Source organism: Hyperolius riggenbachi, chromosome 9 (assembly GCF_040937935.1).
Source record: "Hyperolius riggenbachi isolate aHypRig1 chromosome 9, aHypRig1.pri, whole genome shotgun sequence".
In the NCBI taxonomy this organism is placed as follows: Eukaryota; Metazoa; Chordata; class Amphibia; order Anura; family Hyperoliidae; genus Hyperolius; species Hyperolius riggenbachi.
The window spans coordinates 112,489,007-112,516,711 of record NC_090654.1 but is presented as its reverse complement, the minus strand read 5'-3'; the positions used below and the strand labels follow the sequence as shown (position 1 = coordinate 112,516,711).

General features: G+C 43.0%; 1 protein-coding gene across 1 annotated transcript in view; it reads left to right on the top strand.

Moving 5' to 3' along the window:
- The window catches only part of LOC137531702 (matrix metalloproteinase-18-like), a 60,289-nt gene that overhangs the window by 5,158 nt on the left and 27,426 nt on the right, over positions 1 to 27,705 (top strand). Inside the window, exons 2-3 of the mRNA XM_068251660.1 lie at positions 18,332 to 18,482; positions 24,016 to 24,197. Coding sequence (XP_068107761.1) covers positions 18,332 to 18,482; positions 24,016 to 24,197 — 333 coding nt within the window. The remainder of the gene's footprint in view (positions 1 to 18,331; positions 18,483 to 24,015; positions 24,198 to 27,705) is intronic.

Here is a 27,705-nt window from a genome sequence, read left to right as displayed (position 1 = left end):
TTCATCGTCGCAGGGTGGCGACTAGTTTGGTGGACACACATACCCTCTGTCACTTTGATCTCTCCCTTTCAGGGCTATCTTGCCCTGCGTTTCTTCCCCTCGTGCAATTCCTGTCTTGCATCTGTGGAAGGGCAGAGGAGCTGTTCCTCTGCACTCCACAGCTCCACCTGCCGACAGGAATTTCCCTCTACAGGTGCATTGCACCTTTTGCTGGGTTCCCTCAAATTACACGCTTGCGGAGGATTTCCGCAGTGTCAGCGCACGTCTTGTGCGCTGATCACAGAGAGAATTCCACAATCGTTACAACCAGGCTTTGTTACCAGGCAACTGAGCGCGGACTTCCGGATGTGTGTAGACTGACAGCCACAGTCACGCTGAAGTACTCTGGGACCCCACAACACCGCTCTACGCCTGTCCTTTTGATCCTATAAACAGTAGGAAAGAACTTATCCTGTCTTCCCTCCCCCTCTCAAAAACGGAACCAGTAAGTGCCCGTTTCTCATGCTATTGAATACTGACAGGATTTGATGTTCTGGATTGTATGGGGTAATACAGCCATTTCAAGATTGACTTATGAAAACTGCTTTTAACACGCTGTTTGATTCCAATGGGAGCAATTGATACCAATATGCTGAAATGCTAAGCAAAAGTAATAGACTTTTTTTGAAGAAGTGGTTAATATCCATTTGAAAGCCCATGCTGAGGCAGAAGTTTTTTTATGAAGGAATGGTGCTTTTTTAATTGCGCATATTTTTGCATATATTTTTATACATAATTTTAGCTTGCCTGCAGAAGTTTTTTATTGAATACATGAATGGCCATTTGTTGCATATCCATGATTGAGATATCTCAAGGTCACTGACCATCAACCATATTGAGGCAAGATCTTGCAGTGTATGGAGTGTTGGGTGCAGATTGTCGCTGAATTGGTTGGATGTGTTATGTTGAGAGATTGATTGTGGGGCTAGTGGATGACCTTTCTGTATGAGGATTTAATTGTGCATTCATTGAATGCTGTGTATAATCATTTTCAATAAAGCTTTATTAAGCTGAGTGCGCAGGAGATCCAGTTTATAATTTATTCTGTTGTACTGGTCCAAGCCCCATTCCATAGCAATCCCTGCCATTCACTGATGAGGACCAACAGTCCAAAACAGGATGTCTGCATGTTGGGTTGATGTGTCTCTGTAATATTTATAAGCTGTAGGCTTGCCGTACACCAGCAGTTCTGGATGTAAGCCTGGCTTCAGGGGCATAAAGAGATCATTTGCATATTCAGTAGTAATGCATTGTGGGAAACAGCGATTGGTCAATTAAAGCTGAATTATCACAAATATGTTCTGTTTTAAGTTGGCAAATTACGCTAAATAACGCTGGTTAATTACAAATACCTTCTTTTTTTTAAGAAGGCAAATTTATATTCAGCATATGTGGTGTGTTCATTATAAGCATAAAAACACCTTTTGATTTTCTCACTTCTGCCATGTGGATTCTTAGTTGACAACAGTAATAAGTACAGTATATGGGTAATTTTTAGTACATTCATAAAGGACTACATTTTTTCCCACATAATGTTATTGGCAGGGCCGTTTCTAGACATTTTGGCGCCCAAGGCAAGAGAGCTGTCCCCTCCCCCCAAACCTATGAATAGTAAGTCTATGGCCTCCATTTATAAAGTATTTACGCATTATTACCAGACCAGATATTACTCACTGGCTCAAACTCACTCAACCCACGTAACACATCCTTCCTATAACTGTTAAGAGAAGTGCACAACTATAGTATACTGTTTATGTGAAGCCCGTACACACATTCAAACAAGCCGCCTGACTGTCATCTGATTTTTGTGTGTTGGACAACAATCAGGCGTGTGTATATATGACAAGACGGACGACTGATAACAGGCAGTTTGCCCGATCCATCCGGCGGACCCACGTGTATACAATATTGTTTGTGGTTGTTGTTTTGAATGCGCCCATGTCGTGTAGTTTGTCATTTCACTTGCCCACGCCATTTTTTAAATTGGCTAGTTGGTGGAGTTTTGTCAATTATGGCAGATTGAAATATTTTCAGGAAACATTTACAAGTTGAAATATTGTCCTGGAAATTCCAGCTTTATTATGTAAATTAGTATTGCCTATTTAAGCGTTAAAATTACCATTCATCCATGTCTTAATGGACCTAGCAGTTGTCTGTAAGAATTCTGTAAAGCAGTCTACAAAGAATAGCTCCTTGGCGCCCCCTCAAGCAGCAGTCACTCCAGGCATCTGCCTGATTTGTCTATGCCTAAAAACGGCCCTAGTTATTGGGACCAAAGATTTCAATGGTACTTGTGGTTACTTTAAGAACAGTGGGTTTATCAGTTGCAAAACATTCTAGTATAGGTGTATTTGCTGTGCATGTATTCTGTTCTCTTGCCACATCTCTACATTGCAAGAGTGTATTTTGACCCTTCGGTTTGTTATGGAACTATAGACTGGATCTGTGCTGTATTTGCCTGTTTGAGTTGAACAAAAGTTCACATTCTCACAGCTCATGGCCATTTTGCTGTGTTTCACCACTTGCAATACAGAAGCCTGAGCTTGGCTTTTTGAAGTGTTCCCAGCTGGATGAAGGTGGTAATATATGTTTGGCAAGGAGTCTTTCAAGCTGCCTAGGCATGCGTTCTGCTACATGATGTCGTTTGTACATTTTGCTCAAAGATTTTTTTATTTTTTTTAAAGAAGACCATTAAAGGACACCAGATGTGAGAGGGATATGGAGGCTGCCATATTTATTTCCTTTTAAACTAAACTAAAATACCAGTTACCTGGCATCCTGCTGATATTGGTGCTTGAATCACACACCTGAAACAAGCACACAGCTAATCCAGTCAGACTTCAGTCAGAAACACCTGATCTGCATGCTTGTTCAGGGTCTATGGCTAATAGTATTGGAGGCAGTAGGACAGCCAGGCAACTGGTATTGTTTTTTTTTTTTAAATATGGCAGCCTCCATATCCCTCTGAGTTTGGGTGTCCTTTAAGGGTGAACTCCAGATTCTAGTTTTGTATGTTATATAGGGGAGTGCTCTGCTGTCTGAGTCAATCCTGGCCTTGCCACCATCACACATTCCCTGTTGCACAAAGGGGATAGCATTTTACATTTCAACACAACCAACTTTTTCTGGGTCTGCCCAGAGGCACGGTGGCGTAGTGGTTAGCTCTCTCGCCTTGCAGCGCTGAGTCCCTGGTTCGAATCCCAGCCAGGGCACTATCTGCAAAGAGTTTGTATGTTCTCTCCGTGTCTGCGTGGGTTTCCCCCGGGCACTCCGGTTTCCTCCCACATTCCAAAAACATACGGATAAGTTAATTGGCTCCCCCTAAAAAATTGGCCCTAGACTACAGTACTTACACTACATAATGTAGACATATGGCAATGGTAGGGATTAGATTGTGAGCTCCTTTGAGGGACAGTTAGTGACAAGATATATATATATATATACACTGTACAGCGCTGCGTAATATGTCGGCGCTATATAAATACTAAATAATAATAATAATAATAATAATATTTATCTTGCTATGCTGGAAGGATGAAATCATATTGCCAACATTTTGTGAGCCATTGGATAACTTACCGTTGCCTCCAGCAGTGCAGTCCAACAACCAAATGGATAGTGATTGGTGATCACTGTAGAGAGAGCAGCAATACAGGGCACTACTTTTTCAAATTGTCATATGCTGGTGGCCAAGATGCTGGAATAGGATGTAAGTGCAGGTTTCAGTTACTGTATTGTATAGCTGGGTGTGCCATACCAGGTTTCATGTAGCATTTCTGCTGCTCTGATTATTGAAGAGGACAGAAGTTGTATCTGTATGGTGGCCATTAAGGATACAACCCCACTGACGATCGATCAGTTCTAAACACCAGGGTAATTGATCAAAAACATGCCCAATAATGGCTGAAAACCTGTTAGCCAATCCAATCTTATTTATGGGATCAAGCCAAAAAATTTCCTTTCCATGAATCTTATCAACTTCGTTAGTGGGATTTTCCATCCGTTAATGGGCCCAACCGATCATTTCTGATCGATTACATCGGTGTTCAAAACTGATGCCTGCAGTATTGTATTGTTATTGCTCACCCTTATTAGGGTTTGGCAATTAGGGGTAGTAGCCAATATTAACAAGCATCAGAAGGGGATTACATTAGGGAGGAGTTTAGGGTTAGGAACAGGAATTTACATTAGGGAAATCTGGTGGTGTTTGGCAAATGAAGAGGGACGAGCACCAAATCACTCAGAATTGCAGATATTTTTGCAGTAATTTCCTTTTCATTCTGACCTCATAGAAACTTAAAGCAGACCTAGACAATAATAAAGATGCATTGCAATCATTGTATTGCTATTGCAAGGTAATCAGAAATAGGCAGCGCTTTGGCTAGGCCTTTTGATGTGAGGAAAAATTCGGGTATCATTTCTTCCACCACCCTCAGACCCGCATCCACCTTTTCCAACCTCCTTTTCTTTCCTCTAAAATCCTTTAATCTTCTCCCCTACCTACTTATTCTACCTCCCTCACTTTCCTCCCCTTCTTTGTTCCCCTCTTTTCCCCCTCACCCCTGTTTTCTGCTTTCTGTTCTGTTTAAAGGGGTTCTGTGGAATCACGTAATAAACAGACACTTACCTGGGGCTTCTATCAGCCCCCTGTAGCTGTAATGTCCCGTGCCGTCCTCCTCCGATCACTCCTTCCCTGCTGCCGGAACCGGGTAATTATAGTATAACAAGACGAATAATGTGCGCTCCTGCTCCCGCCTCTGGGAGCTTACTGCGCAGGCGCAGTGCAAGGTTTTCTTGTACTGCGCCTGCGCAGTAAGCTCCTGGATACGCAAAAGTAAGCACCCCACAGACGCGTCACACGCTTAATTAGACCGGGACCGGCAGCGGAGAAGGAGTGATCGGAGGAGGACGGCGTGGGACATTACAGCTACAGAGGGCTGATAGAAGCCTCAGGTAAGTGTCTGTTTATGTTCATTACACGACTCCACAGAACCCCTTTAAGGTCACGATTGTTCTGTCATTATTTTTTCAACTCTTTTTAGTGATGCTTGTTGAAAATATTGCTGTATTAGGATAATTTATTGAATATTTAGCATTTATTTGTACCAAATCATCCTTCCTAAGAAGGTTATTGTGTATAGACAGTAACTGCAGCAAATGAATGGAAGGCTAGATTCATAACTGTCTATCAGTTCTCTGTGTGCGTTTTCTACATGCGTTTTCTGACAGCCCTGCATGATTATTTATTGATTAACATTTGTCCTTAATTTTCCTATTCAGAAATTGCATAGCAAAACAGACAAGCATAAATCCAGCCTAGTTGTTGTAGAGAAGAGCCAGTGTTGGACTGGGAGGTGGTAAAGCTGAGGAAATCCACTTGCTGGCCAAGCAGCAGCAATCATTTGTTGCTGCTCACAGTGGGGAGTGATAACACAGGGTTCTGCTGCTTGGCCAGCAGGTGGATTGTCTCAGCTTTTCCACCTCCTAGTCCAAAACTGAGTAGAGCTCAGAAGTATACAGTAGTAAGGTAGTACTGGAGGGAGGGTTCACTCACAGTATCACACAAACGTACAGTATGCCTCTCACATTTTTGTAAATATTTTCTTATATAGTTTCATAGGGACCACACTTTGATACAATGTAAAGTAGCCAGTGAACAGCTTGTATAACAGAGTAAATTGTACACAGCCATTATTGTCTAAACTGTTGGCAACAAAAGTGAGTGCACCCCTAAGTTAAAGGACAACTGAAGAGAGAGGTATATGGAGGCTGCCATGTTTATTTCCTTTTAAGCAATACCAGTTGCCTGGCAGCCTTGCTGATCCTCTGCCTCTAATACTATTAGCCATAGCCCGAACAAGCACGCAGCAGATCAGGTGTTTCTGACTTTAAAGTCAGATCTGACAAGATTAGCTGCATGCTTGTTTCTAGTGTTAGTCAGATACTACTGCAGAGAAATAGACCAGCAGGGCTGCCAGGTAACTGGTATTGATTAAAAGGAAATAAATATGGCAGCCTCTGTATACCTCTTACTTCAGTTCCCTTTTAAGAATGTAAAAATTCTGCCCAATTAGATATTTTCCCTCTCCTGAGTCATGTTACTTTTTAGTGTTACTAGGTCTGTTAATCGGGAGCAGGTGTGTTACATTTGGTGTAAGCGCTCTCACACACTCTCATATTGGTCACTGGAAGTTCAACATGGCACCTCATGGCAGAGAACTTTCTGTGGATCTTACAAAAAGAATTGTTGATCTAAAACAAGATGGGCTAGGCTATAAGAAGATTGCCTACACCCTGAGGCGGGTTTCACACTGCAAACCGGCGGTAGCGGTGCAATGCAATCAGATGATCGCATCGCACCGCAATGCCAGAGACAGCCTTCAGGGATTTCTGCGTTAATACGCGGTAATCCCACTTCTTGCTAAAAGCCAAACAGGAAGTGCTGCTCTCTAGCGCTCACTTCCTGTGGCAGAAATAAAAATTGTGCGAAAGTGTATAAACAAAATACGCTTCTGCGCATGCGTGCCACACCATGCACGTGAAATGGTTTAAAAAAACCTGTGTCGCCATAGACTTACACAACTTCCGGTCTGCCGCACATCACCTCGCAAGTTGCTCAACAACGCAAGGATGCCCTTGCATCAGATGCAATATTTCCATTGCATCGCATCCACTGTGAAAGGCCCCATAGACTTTCATTGTCCTAGTATCACCCTGCAGTAAAAAAGGGTAATGCACCGCATTGAAAATATCCCAGTGTGAAAGGGGCCTGAAACTGAGTTGCAGCAGGGTGGCCAAGACCATACTGCGGTTTAACAGAACAGGTTCCACTCAGGCCTCACTATGGTTAACCAAAGAAGTGGAGTGCACATGCTCAGCGTCATATCCAGAGGTTGGCTTTTACAAATAGACGTATCAGTGCAGGCAGCATTGCTGCAGAGGTTGCCTGTCAATGCTCAGACCATAGACCATACACCCAGTGGCATAAATTGAAATCACTGGGCCCCCCCGCAAAACTTTGGATGGGTCCTCTCCACCCCTCTGCATGCCTGCGTCTTGTATGTCTCCAATGCCGCTGATAGGAAGTAGAGACAGCGGCATTGGCGACATAGAAGACGTAGGCACGCAGAGCTCCATCGCCGCCTGGATTGCACAAGTCAGACGGGAGGCTGGAGCTTGAGGTGAGGAAGGGGGGGTTTTGGCACCCTCTCTGCTGCTATGTGCCCACTTCCCCCTCTCCAGCGCTGCACCCCTTTCCTGCCTCTGAAAACTGCCTTGGGCGGGCCCCCCTGCGCCTGCATCCTTTGCAGAGGCTATTGCTACTCCCCTGCATACACCACATTCTGCATCAAATTGGTCTGCATGGCTGCTGTTGTCTTAGAAGGAAGCCTCTTTAAAAGATGATGCACAATAAAGACCACAAACAGTTTGCTGAAGACTAGCAGACTAAGGACATGGATTACTGGAACCATGTCATGTGGTTTGATAAGACCAAGATAAACTTACTTGGTTCTGAGGGTGTCAAGAGTGTGTGGCAGCAACCAGGTGAGGAGTACAAAGACAAGTGTGTCTTGCCTACAGTCAAGCATGGTGGTGGGAGTGTCAAGATTTGGGGCTGCATGAGTGCTGCTGGCACTGGGAAGCTACAGCTCACTGAGGGAACCATGAATGCCAAAATGTACTGTGACATACTGAAGCAGAGCATGACTCCCTCCCTTGGGAAACTGGGCAGTATCCCAGCATGATAATACCAAACACACCTCCAAGATAACCACTGCCATGCTAAAGAAACTAAGGGTAAAATTTCTGAACTGGCCAAGTATGTCTCCAGATCTAAACCCTAACTGTTTGGTATACCTCTAGATTGTAAGCCTTTGGGCAGGGTCCTTCTCCTTTTGTGGCCTACCTGATCATGCACCTCCATTACTAGTATGCACCCATGCTATGCATTTGAGTGAACCTAACTTGCCTAATCTCCATGCTCCCCTCCAGTGACTGACTAAGCATTACCTTGTACTCATACTGTGCTGTGTGATCTGGTTTTATTGTATTCCTGTATTGTCATATTGCTGTTTGTCACCCCTAAATATTGTCTGTAACCTAAATTACTGTCCAGCGCTGCATGTTGGCGCTTTATAAATACAATAAATAAATAATAATAATACTCAAATGGAAGGTGGAGGAGCGCAAGGTCTCTAACATCCACCAGCTTCATCATGGAGGAGCGGCAGAGGATGCCAGTGACAACCTGTGAAGCTTTAACCTCCTTGCCGGTTATCCCGAGCTCAGCTCGGGGTAACCTGCGCAGGAGGATTTCTCAGGCCCCGCTGGGCCGATTTGCACAATTTTTTTCCCTACACGCAGCTAGCACTTTGCTAGCTGCGTGTGGTACGCGATCGCCGCCGCCACCCGCCGATTTGCCGCGCCAAGCCGCCCCCCCCCCCCCCGCCCCAGACCCCTGCGCTGCCTGGCCAATCAGTGCCAGGCAGCGCTGAGGGGCGGATCGGGATTCCCTATGACGTCCCGACGTCCATTATGTCGGTGACGTCATCCCGCCCCGTCGCCATGGCGACCGGGGAAGCCCTGCAGGAAATCCCGTTCTGAACGGGATTTCCTGCTTACTCTGATCGCCGAAGGAGATCGGAGTGGGTGGGGGGATGCCGCCGCTCAGCGGCTATCATGTAGCGCTACATGATTTAAAAAAAAAAAAAATAAGTTCCACGCTGCCTCCTTGCCGGAGGAATTGAACCGGCAAGGAGGTTAATGAACTCCATGTCCAAAAGGCAGTGTTGAAAAATAATAGTGGGTATGAAAACTATTGACAATTTGGGCATAATTTTGACATTCTTCACTTAGGTGTGTATATGTTTATAGGTTTATGTGTTGATTAATTTTTATGGGGCAGCAAATTTACACTGCTGTACACTGTGTCAGCTGTACACTGACTACTTTACACTGAATGTAAGTGCCTTATCTTTAGTGATATCCTATGAAAAGATATAAAATATTTACAAACATGTGAGAGGTGTACTCAATTTTGTGAGATACTGTAGCTAACTTGGGTTCCAGAATAAACTGTGGAAATAACTTGGAATGTGCAATGTTATCAAATAAATATAGGAAAATTAATACTTACCTATCGGAAATTTTCCTTTCCTGGTGCAATTCCATGGCAGCATACTATACTATGGGTTCCTGCCCCGCCCCCTAACCCCATTGGACACCATAACTATAAGTTTTTTGTTAGAGCATGTACCCACCATTCTAATAACTATAGTCCTCCCCGACAATTGGGTGGGACCGTATGCTGCCATGGAATTGCACCAGGAAAGGAAAATTTCCGATAGGTAAGTATTAATTTTCCTATTTCCCTGGTGCTTCCATGGCAGCATACTATACTATGGGATTTAACTAGCCAAGAACAAGTCAGGGAGGGAATGCATAACACTATTTATTTAACAGTAGAAGCAGCATCAATAATAGAACGACCAACAACAGAAGAAGTGAGCAAGGATGGATCAATTCTATAATGCTCAATGAAGGTATTAGATGAAGACCATCCTGCAGCTTTGCAAATGGTTGACATCGATACTCCAGCATAAGATGCCCATGAAGAAGCCATGCTTCTGGTAGAGTGGGCAGAAGGTAGAGCGGGCAGAGTGAGCCCCTTTGCTTTGTATGCTTTGGAGATTACAGTCCGAATCCATGAAGCAATGGTCCTTGCTGAGGCTTCCTTACCCTTCCTGCCACCTGAAGGAACAAGGAGTAAATGCTCTGACTTTCTAAAGGTTTCTGAAATAGAGATATACTTCTTTAACAAAGACACCAAGTCCAGAGGATGTTCACTTGCAGGATTATCTTTGTTTAGAAAGGCAGGAAGAGTCCACTCATTGTCAAGGTGAAAAACCGTTACAACTTTGGGTAAAAATTTGGCTATAGGTCTTAATGTTACTCGATCCTGATAGAACACCAGGTAAGGATCTTTGTACCCCAGAGCATGTAGTTCTGACACCCTTCTTGCTGACGTTATGGCTAACAGAAAAGCCAACTTATAAGTTAGATTAGTAGTTGAACAAGAGTCTAAAGGTCAGAATGGAGAAGCACTTAGGTATTCCAATACTATCGGCAAGTCCCACTTAGGATAAACATTCTTTTTCGGTGGATTAATTTTCAGGGTAGCTTTCAGAAACTGTTGTATTAAGGGATTAAACGCCCATTTTTGTCCTGATAAAGATGACAGGGCCGTTACATGAACTTTAAGCGTGTTATAAGATAATCCCATATCTAAACCCGCTTGGAGAAAGTCCAGTATATTAGTTACTGAAGGTGTCAAAGGGTTAAACATGCCTTTTGTAGCAAAGTCTATGAACTTTAACCAAACTTTTTTATATGCAGTGTTTGTAGATGTTTTCCTTGACCTAAGTAGAGTCTGTACCACAGCACTTGAACATCCTAGTTTTAAGAGCCTTTCCCCTTCAATATCCACGCAGCCAAGTGTAACTTGTGCGGAGCAGGATGTAATATCGTTCCCTGAGACAAGAGGGTTGATGAATTCTGAAGAAACATTGGTTTTGTCTGCGCTAGTTGTAATAGCAGGGGGAACCAAACCCTGTTCGGCCAGTAAGGAAGTACTGCCAGTACTGTAGCTCTCTCTTCCATCAACTTGCGCAGAAACCGGAAGATCAACGGGACTGGAGGAAAGGCATACAGGAGATGAGATGGCCACGGCTGGAGAAGAGCATCTACTGCCAATGCTGTAGGACATGGGTTCCGTGAGAAGAAGAGAGGAAGCTTGTGATTCTGAGTTGAAGCAAATAAGTCCAACGTTGGATTCCCCAGCTTGCGGGTCAACTGAAGGAAGACTTTCTGGTCCAAAGACCATTCGTTGTTGCTTAGTGTATTTCTTGATAGATAATCCGCCTTCACGTTGAGATGTCCTGGCACATAGACTGCTCTGAGATATGAGAGATTCTTCTCCGCCCAGGCAAGAAGAGATGCTACTTCCTGGGATAGGATTCTGCTGTGCGTTCCTCCCTGGTTCTGAATATAAGCCACTGTCGTTGTGTTGTCCGACTTGACACACACGGCTTTCCCCTTCAGAAGATGAGTGAAGGCTTGCAAGGCTAGTCGGACTGCTCGTAATTCTAAGAGATTGGAATTCTTTGAGGCAGGCTGAGATGGCCAACGGGCTTGTACCACTTGATTTTGGTACCACGCGCCCCAACCGAAAAGGCTGGCATCTGTTGTCACGAATTCCCACTGTATTGGAAGTAAGGAGAAACCTGTTAGGAGATGTTTCTCTTCCGACCACCAGAGTAGGGACTCCTTCATCGATTGGGATATTACAATTCTCTGCTGTAAGTTTTGTTTGTTCCACTGGAGTAGAAATGGTAATTGGAAACCCCTCATGTGGCAATGAGCCCACTTGATCATCGGAATTGTCGCTGCCAATGTACCCAGAAGTTGTAAGCATTCTCTGGCCGACATTTGCTGGACTGAAAGGGCCTTCAATATCCACTGAGCAATAGAGGGAATCTTCGTATGAGGCAGTGAAACCGTGTTGTCCAGTGTGTTGAAGTATGCTCCTAGATACACCATCTGTCTGCACGGAACTAATTGGCTCTTCTGATGATTTATAATCCAACCCATTTCTTCCAAAACTTGTAAGGCAGTCTGGGTTTGTTGAGATAGGGACCGATAGGAGTTCGACAGGATTAATATGTCGTCTAAATAATGAAAAATTCTGACCTCCTTTTCTCTGAGTATTGCTATGGTCGCTTGAAGAACTTTTGAAAATGTTCTGGGTGAAGTTGAAAGTCCGAATGGAAGAGCTCTGAATTGCAGATGTATATCTTGGAGAACAAACCTGAGGTAAGACTGATAACGGGGATGTATGGGAATGTGGAAGTAGGCGTCCTTCAAGTCGATTGACGTCATATAATCGTTCGGCTGTACAGACAGAATGATGGATTGTAGGGACTCCATTTTGAACCTTGGAAGCAGAATGTGCTTGTTCAACTTCTTCAGATCTATTACAGGTCGCCAATCTCCCGTTTTTTTGGCCACTAAAAAGAGAGGTGAGTAAACACCTTTGCCTTTTTGAGAGGGAGGTACCTCCTGTACTGCATCCTGGCAGACCAGTAGTTTTATGTATTCTATTAAACATTTCCTTTTTTGTTTTGCAGACGGAAGACGAGTAGGTACATATATATCTCCCGGAGGAGTCTTGAATCTCCATCGATGTCCTTTGCTGATGGTCGACACGACCCAAGGATTTGAAACCCTGTCCGCCCACACTCGAGCGAAGGCCATAAGTCTTGCTCCAACCGAAAGAGTGTGGGCGGACAGGGACTCAAAAGGACTTACCCTGAGTCGGACGAGCAGCAGACGCGGTTTTGACCGCTTTGGCTAGGCCTGTCTGAGATGACTGCCACTTCCTTTGGTATTCTTTACCAGGTTTATAAGAGCGTACCCCCTTAAACCTTTGAAACTGCATCTGTGGTTTTTGAACATATTTCTGTTTCCTAAACTGCCTATCCTGAGGAATCTGGCCAGATTTTCCTCCTGTCGTTTTGGATATAGCATTATCAAGTTTCTCTCCAAAGAGAAATTTTCCATTAAAAGGAATTTTAACCCAATTTTGTTTCGATAAGTTATCGGCTTTCCAAGGCTTTAACCAGAGAGCTCTCCTGGTAGTAATAGAGGACAACATGGCTCTTGATGACGCCCTGACCCCATCGATGGCTGCCTCGCCAACGAAATCCGAAGCTATCTTCAGATCTTCTAAAGCGGAAACTACTTGATCTATTTCTGCTCCTGATTTTACTGCCTCCACTATATTGTTTGTCCAAATTCTCATTGCCCTTGAAAGAGAAGTTAATGCAATTGACGTTTTGCAAGCTGCTCCCGAGAATAAATACGTTTTCTTTAATTCGCTTTCCATTTTACGGTCCAGAGTATCCTGGAATGATACCGAGTTTTCCATAGGGAGTGTCACGTGCTTTGCTAAACTAGCAATAGAGGCATCAACTAAGGGAGCTGTCTGAAGGGATTCCGCATCAGCTTCTTTAAACGGATAGAGCTTTGCCCATCTATTGGTGAAGGAAGACTTGTTTTCAAATTTATTCCACTCTTCATCAATTATGCCTTTAATTTCTTTCATTAATGGGAAAGAAGGACCCGATTTTGTAAGATGAGGATAATACTTCCCTACTTCTTTAATGGATTCTTCGGGATCTGACCATTGTAACGCTTCCTTAATTGCGGTTACCAAGGGTTCTACTAATGAGAACTGAAAGTTAATTGGTTCTTCAGAATCAGAGGCTGAATCTGCCGAAGGGTTTTGCTGCACAGAAGAATCTTCCAGCACATGCTCCACGGGACGGAGTATATCATCTTGATTAGAAGAAGCAGGTACACCAGGAAGTTGTGAGGCTATCTCTTCTCTTACGGCTTGCTTAATAAGATCCAAGACTTTTGAAGAGTCTTCAGCTCTAGATGACGACTTCTCTTCGAAGCATCGTTCACAAACGATTTTATCTGGCAGGGATTTCCTTCCGCACATCCAGCAAGATCCGTTCTTAGGTCCTGGTGGTGAAGGATTCCGAAAGCGAGGAGAAGGACTTCTTCTGGATCGGGATCTAGACCTGTAGTAGGATCTATATGATGGTGATCTTTGATCCCGTCTCCTTGATTTACTTCTACTTCTACTCTTCCTTGACGATCGGTGCTGTGAAGATCGCCAATCTTCTTTGTGCTTAGGTCTAGAAGGGCTAAAGGGGAATACTAATTAGTACCCACACAGCCACAAGACCCTCCTTTTTTTTTTTTTTTTTAAATGCTCACACTTTTACCTGCGAGCTTTCGCTTGGCCTGAACGACCCATCACAAAAGAATAGTCGAGCTGCAAGAGGAAAAACAGAATTAGAGAATAGAAGAACTAATTGAACTATATATATATATATATATATATATATATATATATATATACACACATACAAATGTATATGCATATACATACAGTTCTGTTTAAAAACTTTTTTTTTTTTTTTAAGAAAATATATATATAAAATTATTATTATATTTTTTTTTTTTTTTTAAATAGACTTTTTTTTTTTTTTTAAACATACCTTCCAACAGAAGGTAATGCTATTCCAGCGCTTCCAGGCTTCCCAGGCTGCAGAGCTTGGAGAAAAGCAGCCACTCGCTCTGGAAGCGCTGTTTAAATACTTATGGGAGAGAATGGGCATGCTCAGACCGCATTTGCCCAAAACTAAGATGGCCGCCGCTGTTTCTGAGGGCGGAACAGGGGCGGAGCAAAGGCGGACCTCAGGGAAAATAGAAAAACCCCTCTAGTCTCGCGCGGCCGCGCGAGAAGAAGGACCTGAACTCTCAGGGAAACCACAGTTCCCTCTCGCAGCGGCGTGTACCGCCAGCCGAGATGCCATGCCGCCCCAGGGAGCCAGATTAATCCGGCCCTCACACCACCCAGCAGGTACAGTACAGTGCAAGCCACTAGGCGGACCTCAGGTTGTTATCTTCTTTAAGATGTATATAGGCAAGATTAAGGTAGGAAGACAGGAAGTAAGAATAGATGCAGCATAATAAAAAACCTGTATTTAACAGGTTAACAAAACCACCGGGACTATTATCCGGGATCTCAAGAGGAGCATTTAGCACCTATCTGAGACTTCTGCAGGGAAAGGGATAAACCCTGCAGGGATAAGAAAGGAAAAAGGGATAGCAAAAATAGTGTCCAAGAGGAGGGGAGGACAAAGGAAAAAGAATGGTGGGTACATGCTCTAACAAAAAACTTATAGTTATGGTGTCCAATGGGGTTAGGGGGCGGGGCCGGAACCCATAGTATAGTATGCTGCCATGGAAGCACCAGGGAAATAGTGAATTTAATTAACTTTAAAAAAAAAAAATATTATTGAAATATAGACAGTAAACAATGGAGTAGTGGAGGAGGAATGTTGCTCTAACTGGGTTGACCTGCATTTCACTCTAAATAATGCAAACAAGTGAGAACCTGCAGGAGTACACAATTAATGCTGTAAAAAAAAACAATTATTTAAAGCATTCTGGTTTTCAGTGAAAGCCTTGCACTATAAGTAGTGCAAACAACAGGAAACATGCTCTGGTACACAGTGCTTACAATCATATGTTTTTAATTCACTGGCAGTCATAACAAACAATGATAATGTAGTAGTGCACTGTACTGTGTTTCACTCTAAACAACTATACAGCGATAAAACAAAACAAAAACGTTTTGTCTCTTTCTGCTATTTTTTGTCGTGCTGATTGTCTCTGGGCAGATCAAATTTTCTTTTTGGATTTAAAAACATACCCCAATAATCAGTGAAATCTAGACTGAATTTAGTTCTGTTCAAATTATGTGTTCCACTGTAATCAGTTGTGTGTGGGGAAGCAGTAAGCTATTCGAAATATATTTACAATGGCTTCAGAAAGTATACGGACTCTCTTTGCTTTTTTTCAATTTCCTTATGTTGCAGCCTGATGTTACAATTACTGTATCAACAAAAAAAATCTCATTTACACTCAGCAACCCATAATGATAAAAGGAAACGAGAATTTCGATAATTTTAAAACTGAAATGTCACATTAATATAAGTATTCAGTACTCAAGTAAAGCACCTGTGGCAGCAATTACAGCCTTGAGTATGGGCCAGTGCACACCACAAAGCGCTAGCGTAAAAGCAAACGCTTAGCGCTTTTTGAAGTGAATTATCAGAGCGATTCTAGGCATGTGCAAGGCGATTTTCTAAACATGCCTAGCGATTTTTGGAGTGTTTTTTGTGTAGCGTTTTTTATATTTTGTTGCAGTAGAGCTGGAACTGAACACCTTCTGTAACAAAACGCTTGGAAAATCGCTCTGATCTAGTGCTTTTCAGAGCAATTTTCCACTTTCCTATTGAGGCGCGTTTGCGTTTGGGAAAAAATCACATCACTCTGGTGTGCTCCATCCCATTCAAATACATTAGCCAAGCGCTTTTCAAATTGCTAGCGTTTTTAAAAATGCTCAGAATAGCTCAGAATAGCTCTTGGTGTGCACCAGCCCTATGTCTCGGTATGATGCAGTGTACTTTGCACAAGTTACATAGTTACATAGTTACAACACCAGCCTGCTCCCTCACATATCCCTGTTGATCCAGAGGAAGGCGAAAAAACCCTTACAAGGCATGGTCCAATTAGCCCCTAAAGGGAAAAATTCCTTCCCGACTCCAGATGGCAATCAGATAAAATCCCTGGATCAACATCATTAGGCATAACCTAGTAATTGTAGCCATGGATGTCTTTCAACGCAAGGAAAGCATCTAAGCCCCCTTTAAATGCAGGTATAGAGTTTGCCATAACGACTTCCTGTGGCAATGCATTCCACATCTTAATCACTCTTACTGTAAAGAACCCTTTCCTAAATAAATGGCTAAAACATTTTTCCTCCATGCGCAGATCATGTCCTCTAGTCCTTTGAGAAGGCCTAGGGACAAAAAGCTCATCCGCCAAGGTATTATATTGCCCTCTGATGTATTTATACATGTTAATTAGATCCCCTCTAAGGCGTCTTTTCTCTAGACTAAATAAACCCAGTTTATCTAACCTTTCTCGATAAGTGAGACCTTCCATCCCACGCATCAATTTTGTTGCTCGTCTCTGCACCTGCTCTAAAACTGCAATATCTTTTTTGTAATGTGGTGCCCAGAACTGAATTCCATATTCCAGATGTGGCCTTACTAGAGAGTTAAACAGGGGCAATATTATGCTAGCATCTCGAGTTTTTATTTCCCTTTTAATGCATCCCAAAATTTTGTTAGCTTTAGCTGCAGCTGCTTGGCATTGAGTACGATTATTTAACTTGTTGTCAATGAGTACTCCTAAGTCCTTCTCCAAGTTTGATGTCCCCAACTGTATCCCATTTATTTTGTATGGTGCTAGACCATTAGTACGTCCAAAATGCATGACCTTACATTTGTCAACATTGAATTTCATCTGCCATGTATGTGCCCATATAGCCATCCTATCCAGATCCTGTTGCAATATGACACTATCTTCCTGAGAGTTAATGATTCTGCACAATTTTGTATCATCTGCAAAAATAGCAACATTGCTCACTACTGCATCTACTAGGTCATTAATAAATAAATTGAAGAGCACTGGACCCAGAACAGACCCCTGTGGGACCCCACTGCTAACAGTCTCCCATTTTGAGTATGATCCATTGACCACAACTCTTTGTGGGTTGGAGGATTTTCTGCCATTGTTCAGAAAACCTCTCAAGCTCAGTCAGGTTGGATGGGACCTTCGGTGGACAGTCATTTTCAGGTCAATCAAGAGGTAATAGGGTTAGCATCAATCAGGGCTCTGATTGGGCCACTCTAGGAGATGCACAGAGTTTTCCCCAAGCCTTTCCTGTGTTGTCTTCACCATGCTGCCCAGTCTAAGTTCCCTGAGCACCATAGGACAGGTGTTTATTGAGCATATACAGTAGCTGTACTTTGCCCCATTGGGCGGTGAGTTGACATGCAGAATTATTCTGCAACGCAACTGATGCATTGGGTACTAGCCCTAAGGCCTCTTTTACACAAAATGCTAAAAACTGATGCATTTCAACTTTCCATAGCAGTGCATTGTGAAAAAGCTTTCAGTTAAAACACATATAATGTGAACTGAGCTATAGGGAAACATGGACATTACGTTGCATATCAGTTGTCCGTTCAGTTGTAATTGACAGTAGCTGATGTAGTGTAAAAGGTCAAATAGAAGATGGTATGCCTGCAGTGGGGTCCCCTCCTTCCAGTTTAAGTAGCTGCAGAAGGAACAACTTAGAAGGAAACGTGGGTTGTCCTGTAGGGGTATCATAGGGGATGGCCAAGGTGATATTTGTTGTTTTACTCTATATGAAGAGAAATTAAAATCGATGCTGCATCCTTCAACCTGGTTTACTATCCTATGCAGGGAATGTTATGTAGTTGGTGTATCATGATCTAATTTTCCATGGAGACCCAGCTGACAAATCCTTATTTTGTAAAAAAGAAAAAAAAGATACTGTAATATATGAAAAAGTTGAAATCAGAATTATCAGAGCCATGCATGTGCTCCAGAATTTTTAAACAAAAGCACAATCTTTCATTATTCCGCTGTCCTAAAATAAAGATCAGTTATAATCTATTTATGTTGTAACCCTTTGTTTATTACAAATTCAAAACGTTTTTGTATTTTAAATCGCACTGTCTGGTCATTATTTTTTAATAGTCTCATTTTTCGTCACCAGGAATATCTGATTGATTTTGGATATCTCCCTGATGAGAATATTACGGAGTATGATGTTCCTGACACACCCTTTATCTCGGAGGATCAGATTCCTGAAGAGTTTATTAGTGGCCTGGAGTGGTTCCAGAGACAGAATGGACTGAAAGTAACTGGTAAGGTTCAGAGACAAAGATCATGGGCTTGATTCACAAAGCGGTGCTAACTGTTAGCACGCCTGTGAAAACCCCCTTAGCACGTCTAAACAAGCTTTTCGCGCATAAAACTTTACGCGCGCAAAACTTTATGCGCGTAAAACTTTACGCGCGTACTGCACAGAGCGCAGGGCGCACCGCGCGAAGTGCCCATTAAAGCCTATGGGACTTAGCGCGCGTAAAACTTTGCGCGCGTAAAACTTTACGCGCGCAAAGTTAGCGCACGATCTGATTGAGAAATCCGGTGCTAACCTACTTAGCACCCTGGTTAGCGCGTCTAAAGACTTTAGACGTGCTAAGTAGGTTAGCACCGCTTTGTGAATCAAGCCCCATGTGTGCTGAATTTTAAAACTTCTTTTACTTCAGCAACTTCACTTGGTCATAAGGAAGCAACACTGCAGGTGCTGTATATGGCTTTTTTCCACACATGTTGTTGAGTGGTCATTTTTCCAGCAATTGAGAAATTGTTTCTATACCGCTCGGAAAACGAGTTCCATAGGAAACCATGGGGCCATTGGGTACAATACATGTAGATAGTTATGGTGTTTGTGAAGTGTCGTGAGTGCTGAGCAGTATAAAACTGTCACTGTCAGCTTCTTAGAGCTAGCAAATGCCCCAGAACACATGCAGTTGTTGTGTAACGTTTTTAGGGATTTAAAAAGTACTACTTTATTGGTACTTCCTACTCCACCTACATATCCTTAACCCCTCAACTCTAAACATAGGGATACATTTAGATGCAGCTTGGCATTAATAAATGTCCAATAACCACTACAGAAATCTCAAAGGAATAAAAACGAAGGGGGGGGGGTTGGGAATGTGGGAGGAAGCCAAGAGCCAATCTGGGATTAAGACAATGTGAATAATTATACTCACATTTGTGTGCTACAGCAGTGGCACAACAGTAGGCTGGTGGGGAGAACCTGACACCATTCGGGTTAAAAGTCACTCTCTGTAGTAGTGGATAAAACAACAAAGGGATATACCTTCCACACACGATTATGTGCATGGTTCAGAGGCACCAAAGTTAAATAAAAGTATGAAAAAAGTTTAAAAATAGAGAAGGCAAAGGTAAACTTACCTCCTCTCTGGGAAAAATACCCTTAAAGGGGTTCTTTAACCTTAAAAAAAAAAAGTTTCCCTTACCTGGGTCTTCTACCGGCCCCCTGCAGAGGTCCTTTTCCGTGCCGTCAATCAACGATCCTCATGTCCCCCGGAGCAGGTCACTTTCCTATTATTCGTCTAACTAGACGAACGCAACTGTGCCTGCATGGCCTCTGCCGCACGCCTCCCCGCTCCTGCTTGTGATGCCGGGAGTGTCCTGCGTAGGCACAGTATGAGTAAACTTTGTACTGCACCTGCGCAGGATGTTCCCAGCATTGCGAGCGGAAGCGAGGGCTCATGTGGCCACGACCAAGCAGGCGCAGTCAGGGCCGGATTTGTACTTTTTACCGCCCAAGGCCACTGTCACCAGCCACCCCCCCTCCCCCTTCAGCATAGGTAGCGAGATGACCCCTCCCCACCTTCCCTTTAGTATAGGTAGCCTGATGACCTCCACAGTATAGGTAGCCAGATGACCCCTCCCCCTTCCCTCTAGTATAGGTAGCCAGATTACTCCCTTAATTCCTCCCCCCCCGCCTCCCTTTCAGTATAGGTAGCCAGCTCGCCTTCACACCGCAGCAGCCATCAGTGTCAGTAATTTCTCCGCTTGACTCCAGTGCAGAAGCTTCCTCTTCCTTTCTGTCTCCAATGCTGCCCAGGTCCATAGCCGCCGGCCATAATGCAAACGTGCACAGAGAGCAAGGTGGTTGCTGCACAGGTGGCTAGCAGCAGAGTACCGTGGTCAGGAGCTCGCCTGATCTTCCTGCATTGCAGCATTTGCAATTTAGCCTGCTGCTTTGGTGCCCTTGCTCCTGTGGTGCCCTAGGCCATGGCCTAGGTGGCCTTGTCCTAAATCCGGCCCTGGGCGCAGTGGGTTCGTCTAGACGAATATCAGGAAAGTGACCCTCTCCAGGGGACATGAGGATCATTGATTGACGACACGGGACAGGACCTCTGCAGGGGGGCGGTAGAAGCCCAATGTAAGTGAAACTTTTTTATTCTTTTTTAAGGTTAGAGAACCCCCTTAATGGTGAGATTTAGGAACTGCAATTTTATTGATCCAAATGAACAAAGCTCTAATAGATTGCAACGCATTTCTCAGTAGTAGGTTCCTGCTTCTTCAGGTAAATGAGCTGTGGTTGAGCCTCAACTGGCTTAGGTGCTAGGCTATACTATGGCTCATTGGAGATTTTGCTCTTTATTTGCATGAAGAAGCTGGTACTTAGTCCTGATAAAGGCAGTGCAATCTATGAGAGTTTTGCTCATTTGGATCAAATTGAAGTTCTTAAATCTTACCATTGTGTCTCCTCTATTTTTTAACTGCTTTTAATACTTTTATTTCACTTTGGCATCTCTGCACCATGTAAACTACATAAATGTTGCCGTTTTTCCACCGCTTGTTGTACAGCAAGGAAGTAGCAGTGAATGCTAGAAGCGAATGTCCATGTGAAACAGCAATACAGTATGTATGTGGCCAATTCTAATGCAGTGATAATTCTCTTTCCCCCCTGAATTGTATCTTATCGACGTCAACACTCTGGAGGTGATGTCAATGCAAAGCAATGAGAGAAAGCATCTGCAGAAATCTCTAATAATTACATTAACATTTTTGGCATATATTTTTACTTTGCTGAATATCATCACTAAATATTTGCTTTTCATCTTTCTATAAATATTTGAAAAATAATTGGCAATGTAGAGAGACAGCTTTATATCATAATAAATAATTCCATCATAAAAATAGGTTGTAAAGCCAGTGTGCCGATACACTATTTGAAATCATCTTTACTGAAGTCAAACTAGCACTTCATGGATAAGGATTTGCACTGCTTACTACAGTATTTTGTTGAATAAAGCTTTTATAGTATGGCTGGTTGGTGAGTGATTACATGACCTTGCGGAATGTCCTAAAAAGATTGTGTTCCTTGGGATATGGACTGGTAATGAAAATGTCAGCACATCATTATCCCTTTTGATGGGATATCCCTTTAGATGGTATCTTGTAGTTTACCATATTTTTCTAGGCATTAAGGGGCTGATTCACAAAGCTTTTCTGTTGGATTATTTAACCTTACTTAGTATATAACCTTACTTATCCGCACGGTGGATCAGTCAAAAACAATCTTATCAGTCTGCCGATAGCTTGTACACACGTGCTACTGTCGGCAGAACGACCGCCCTGCGGGAAGGTCTGACGGCCTCGTCGTTTGTAACAATATGGCGTGTGTATGTGCCGTTAAAGAGGACCTTAACTGTTCCACAGGTGAAAACGCAGAGAAACCCACTATGTGCATATTTAGAGAACAGTCTCATGTCCCCTTATCTGGAAGTACTTAGCCACTGTAATTTGACTTGTCATCTCTGTCTGATGTGTGCCACTGGTGTGCCATTCAGACAGGCTATATATAAACACAGGAGTTTAACCCTTCATGGGCTCCCAACAAACCAGGAAGTAACTCCACTGCATCATCTCTGTAGGAGCTCTATAAGCTGACAGGAAATGTTTTTCTTGAAAGGTTATTATGCTGTTGCTTTTCTTTTAGAGCAGAGAGGAAGTCTCAAGTTCAGGTCCGCTTTAACTCATGGTTTATATCTCTTTATTTGACTTAACTCATGATTTATCTGTATATCTCATGATTTATTTCTCCTTATTGGTTTATCTCCTAGGTTCTCAACCAGTGGTACACGTACCCCAGGAGGTACTTCTGATGGGTCTAGGGGTTACTTGGGCATGATGCAGTTTTATTAGGTATAACAAATTTTAAAGTTTTAGAAAATGATTATCCTATATAAACTACACCACAAATTAGTATTTTAGCTAATTAAAAGCAATAGTAAATACCAGGAAACTGTTTAGAAACAATTACTGATTGCTACTATTAAACATATCTCTGTCAAGGGGTACTTGAGATAAACTCTATTACATCAAGGGGTACTTGGGGGGCACAGACATTCAAAAGGGGTGCATAGCAAAATAATGTTGAGAATCACTGGTTTAGCTCATGCATTAGCTCTCGTTCAGGTAAAAAATAAGTAAGCTGTAATGCTGGGGGGGGGGGGGGGGGGGGGGGGGGAGGGGGGGCAAACTTTGACCACCCAGCACAACAAGGCTAAGTAGCTTGATAATGGAAGAGGCTCCACAGCTGGACACAGGAGCAATGAACAAGGGAGCAAGATTGCCCAGAGCAACTGCAGCTCTCGGCCGCCTATCAGGCTAGATGCTATGTGATACAATACACACCAGACGTAGTCGATAACAGGCTTGGGTGATACACGTTAATTCAGATGTCAGTCGTATTGGAAGGATTAGGCAGATTCGTAGTCGAGAGGCAGGCAAAGGTCGGTACACAATACAATATACAATATTACAAATAATACAATACTGACTTACTAAAGTACATATATATCATACTGATGTGCAATATATGAAATGTAGCTCTCAAATAACTCACTAGCTAAAGCACAAGTAATGACAATTAACAAGACAGACAGACAGAATGCTCAGCCAATCTAGTCGCTGTTTCAATGACGGCAACATTCACACTGAGATAGACAAGACTAACAGGTAGGATCGTAACTAATAGCAACCGCTGCTATAGTTCGTCCGCAAGAAATAGGCTAGAAGGAATACTACCAGTCACCAACGTGGTGCTGGCAGAATCCAAACTATCAAGATCAGAAGGAATTCACTGACCCCCGCAGGTCAGCAAACGTCCAGCAGAAATGAAAATACAGAGCAAGGCATTATACATTTTTACAATAACAACTTTCACAGCAAAGACCCAAGGACAACTCAGAGAGCTGAACGCTATGTCGGGCGGGGTCTGAAATGGGAGGCAGACTTTTATGTCGGCATCAGCAAATGGATGCAGGCATACAAATTCACACACAGCTGAATGGTAATTATGCAATCCTGAGCCAGCTTGATCACAAGCTGTCAGCTGAAAGACTCTCATAAATACATCCAGTACTATGCAACGACATGCATGTAGGAAATCCAGGGATATGTGGCTGCAGTTCAACTGCAGCAAGCAAAGGGAAGAGTTATGACAGCATCCTGAACTGCTCTGAACTGCAGAGTGACTGCAAATGACAATGGGACTTATTGCGAATGCGCAACTGAATGCAAGCAGATAAGTCAGAACTGCTACAGGAGAGATCGTGACATAAGCTTTGTGAATTAACCCCAATGTCATATTGACATTAATGTTATATTTACCAATGCTACATTATACAAATGTATTTTACAACCCCATGTTTCTTGATGATGGTGCTATATTAATAGTAATAAATATTACCATATTTCATCAGAAAGGTCATAATTGCTGGATTGCTCACTGTTTGCCATAAGTGTCTGGGCCTAGCTTTACAGTCATCTTTCTTTTCCCTGCAGGCAAACTAGATGAAGAAACAGCTGAAGCAATGAAATTGCCTCGCTGTGGAAAGCATGAACAGCGAATGTCATACACTGTGGGAGGAAAATGGAAGAAAGATATTTTAACCTTTAAAATTATTAACACTACAGCCCAACTGCCAAGCAAACTGGTCAAAGATGAGCTAATCAAGGCTCTAAAGGTATTACTGAAAACCTGTGTGCTATGCAAATAAAATGCTCTATGATAGAAACAACTATGCCCATTAACACCAAAAGAGCTGCTTATTGCTCCACTCTGCCTCTTTCCTGCTGCTGCATTGGGCTCACCATTCAGCAATGCAGTGCTGCTTACACCACCCACCGTGCAATGCAGTGTATGCATGTTTATGTGGTGGAGATGAGTGGATCCATTCACTTTTATTGAATGGGGATGTGAAGCTCCATAGCCCACTGTGGCCCATGGCAGTGGAAAGTAACTATGGTGGGAGCAGCCTCTCCAATTGCATTGGGGTTCTAGATTCTTAACCTCCCTTCTTTTGATACAGGAACTTCCCCTGCAGAGCAGTTGTTGGCTTCACTTGTTATTCAGGGGTGGAGGGGGAAGTCATTGTGGGCCCACTTGTAATATGACTCCTGGTAGAGGGGCCCCCTGAGTGTATAGGTCACCATGGGGAAGGGGAGTGGATTTTGGGGGCCTTTAAAGTTTTGCTGGGGGATGCCTATGACTTTTAATTATGCCCTGGTGACAAGCTTTATACACACTCAATTTTTAAATAAGCCAATCCAGATTGGCTGTATCACTTCTTATATCCCCACTGGAGATATTTAGTGATCTCCAGAGATGCCTTTAGTAAATCAAGCGGTTTTGGGTTTCCCTAGCATACATGTACTTTATGTTCAGTAGTATCTTTGCAATAACAAAAAACAGTTAAGGTTTACCTGTTGAAATGCTTTATTACGTCCTTGGCAGAGCTGTCTGGTGTGTGTACGGGGTTTTAGAACAATTGGCAAATGGAGGCAGCCTAAAATGATAAAACTACCAATTATAGCTTGTTACACCTCTGCTAGGAGGTTGCATTCTTAGCGTAGCTCCTTTTCCTAGGATCTACCTAACTACAGGGAGTGCAACCTTCGAGGACTCTCGCAAGCCCAAAAGGCAGCCATATTGGTGATTGGAGTTCTTGTGTAACCTGAAATTTGTGAGTGATTCTCATATTATATCTTATTCTGGTGTTATATTGTTACTGCATAAGAGAAACAGAGGTTTGTGATCGGACCAAACAAGCACCGTCTTATAATAACTGCAGAAATGTATATTGACAAAATTACATCTGCTTATCAGAATATGCAGGGCCTAAGCTAACTATACCTGCTATGCCCTTCAGGAGTTAGCCCACACAAAATAATTTGCATCTTAACAGGGGCACCGTGTGTACGCCCACTATGCCCCCAAGAAAGGGAGCAGCCCTAGCAGAGCCCCAAGCACACTCTCACTGCCTGTAATCGCCACAGCTGCATCCTCGGAGGGAGCAGCAAAATGCAGACACCATCCCCCGAATGTGGCCACCATCCAGGGGGGATATCCATGGTTGCCCCTAAAGGAAAGATTCCAAACCTTATTGCAAATTTCATGACTTCAGCACAACACAAAAAAAGGGTGGGGGGGATTTTGTCCAGGCAACCACCCTCCCCGTAGCTGCCACCACCTATGGTAATATATTGTACTATTGGAACCTGATGTCTTGTCTCCCTTGTGTCTTCTCAGTCCACGGATTGCCTTGGCCCACCCCTCTCCAGACAAGGCTTTAAAGTCACTCTCTTTTAGCCCAAAGCATACTTTTCAGACTTTGTCATTATAGATCTGATTGCGACCAAAAAGGTCATTTTATATGTGTTGTCATGAATGTAACACTTAGTTTGAGGTACAAATGGACCTTTATTTAGAAACGGTAAGACCAGGGAAAGATATTACCTGGGAAATATATATTTGTGGGGTAGAAGGATCTTTGTGACTTTTATAAGAAATTGCTTCTTTGATACCATTTGCCACCAGAGAAACATGAAATGGCAGACAATTGGATTTTGAGGGTACTGAGGCTGAGTTGAATGCTAAGTCTAGGCAAGAGAGTAAGAAGGAAGAATCATGTTTAATCTTGGATTAGCAGGATCAGATAGGGTTAGACCCAGTGGCTTAGCTACAGAACCATGGGCCCCAGTGCAAATTTTTACTAGGTCCTTTCAGTGTGAATTTCACCCTTCCTTTTCAACAGCATTTCCTTCCTCATCCGAGCAATACCACTGTAACACCAATTCGGATGCTGCTGCTTACTAAATGACTACAGCTTACTAAATTCACTACACATTCAGCAGCCTGCGACTAATTGGAGTATGAGGCAATTGCAGGGCTTGTACAGACAGTTGTACAAACAACTACTTGCAAGTGCCTCCTTACCAGATATAACAATGTACCAACATGACCCATAATTACAAAGGATTATTCCAAACTTTACTGAATTATATCAATAAAATGACAAATATAGGACATGATTAAAATCCTACATATTTTGTGTCTAAATCCACATGCTGTGTTCTTCACAAGGACTGGCAGCAAATACAGTGAGGTAATGTATCAGACCTATGATTAGTGAAAAGTAGGTCAGCTGGACATACATACAATAGGTATTGTTAAATGCAACAATGCTCCACAGGTATGTGTTTCCCATAAACCCATATGTAGGTTTCCCATACACTGTTGCCAGTATAGCAGATGCAGCACACTAATCACAGAGATGCAAAAGTCATAAACATATCATACACCACTAGTTATTGAAAAGCGCCATCTATGTGTTTCTTTGGACACAGTCCATTTCTAAAGGACAAGAAGCTGAGGTCAGTGTCACAAACTGTGACAACTACAACAACTGCACCTCATCCACTGACTCTGTAAAGGTAATACATTTGCTGATGACACAACGATAATCAACTTCATAGGCAAGAATGTAGAGCAGGCTTATTCCAGAAAGATTAAAAACATCTGAAACTGGTGCAAGGACAACAAGCTCATCCTTAACGAGGCAAAGACTGTTGAACTGATTGTGGACTTCAGAAACTCCTCTACACCCCTCAACCAGTCCACATTGATGAATCTGAGGTCTCTAGGGTACCATGCGTTTGGCTCCTTGGCACAACCATAACTTATGACTTAAGATGGAGGCAGAATACCACCAAAATTCAGAAGAAGGCAGAGCAAAGACTATTTTTCCTGCACCAACTGAAAAAAATTGGAATGCCATGAGAAATGTTGACTAGTGTTTTAGACTGCTACCTCTGCTTCTCAGTGAGGCAGGGAACACACTTGACTGTTTTCGTACGCGTTTTCTGCACAGAAAAACTGAGAACTCATGTTAATCAATGTGCAAGTACACACTTGCTGTGTTGTTCGCGCGCAGAAAAAAAACTGACATTCTGCATCCTGATTCTGCACATTTTGGCAGTTTTCTGTATCAATTACATCAGCTGCTGTGAAAAAACGTGCGCTTTTTCCTGCAAGGAAACACACTTAGTGTGCAGAAAAAGTATGCAGAAAAACGCGCGCGGAAAACTGAAAGTCAAGTGTGTTCCCTGCCTCAGGCTTCAATCCACTAAGCTTAACTCCTGTCTTTAATAACTCTTCTGAGCTGTTTTACAGTTATCACCATGGTGATATAA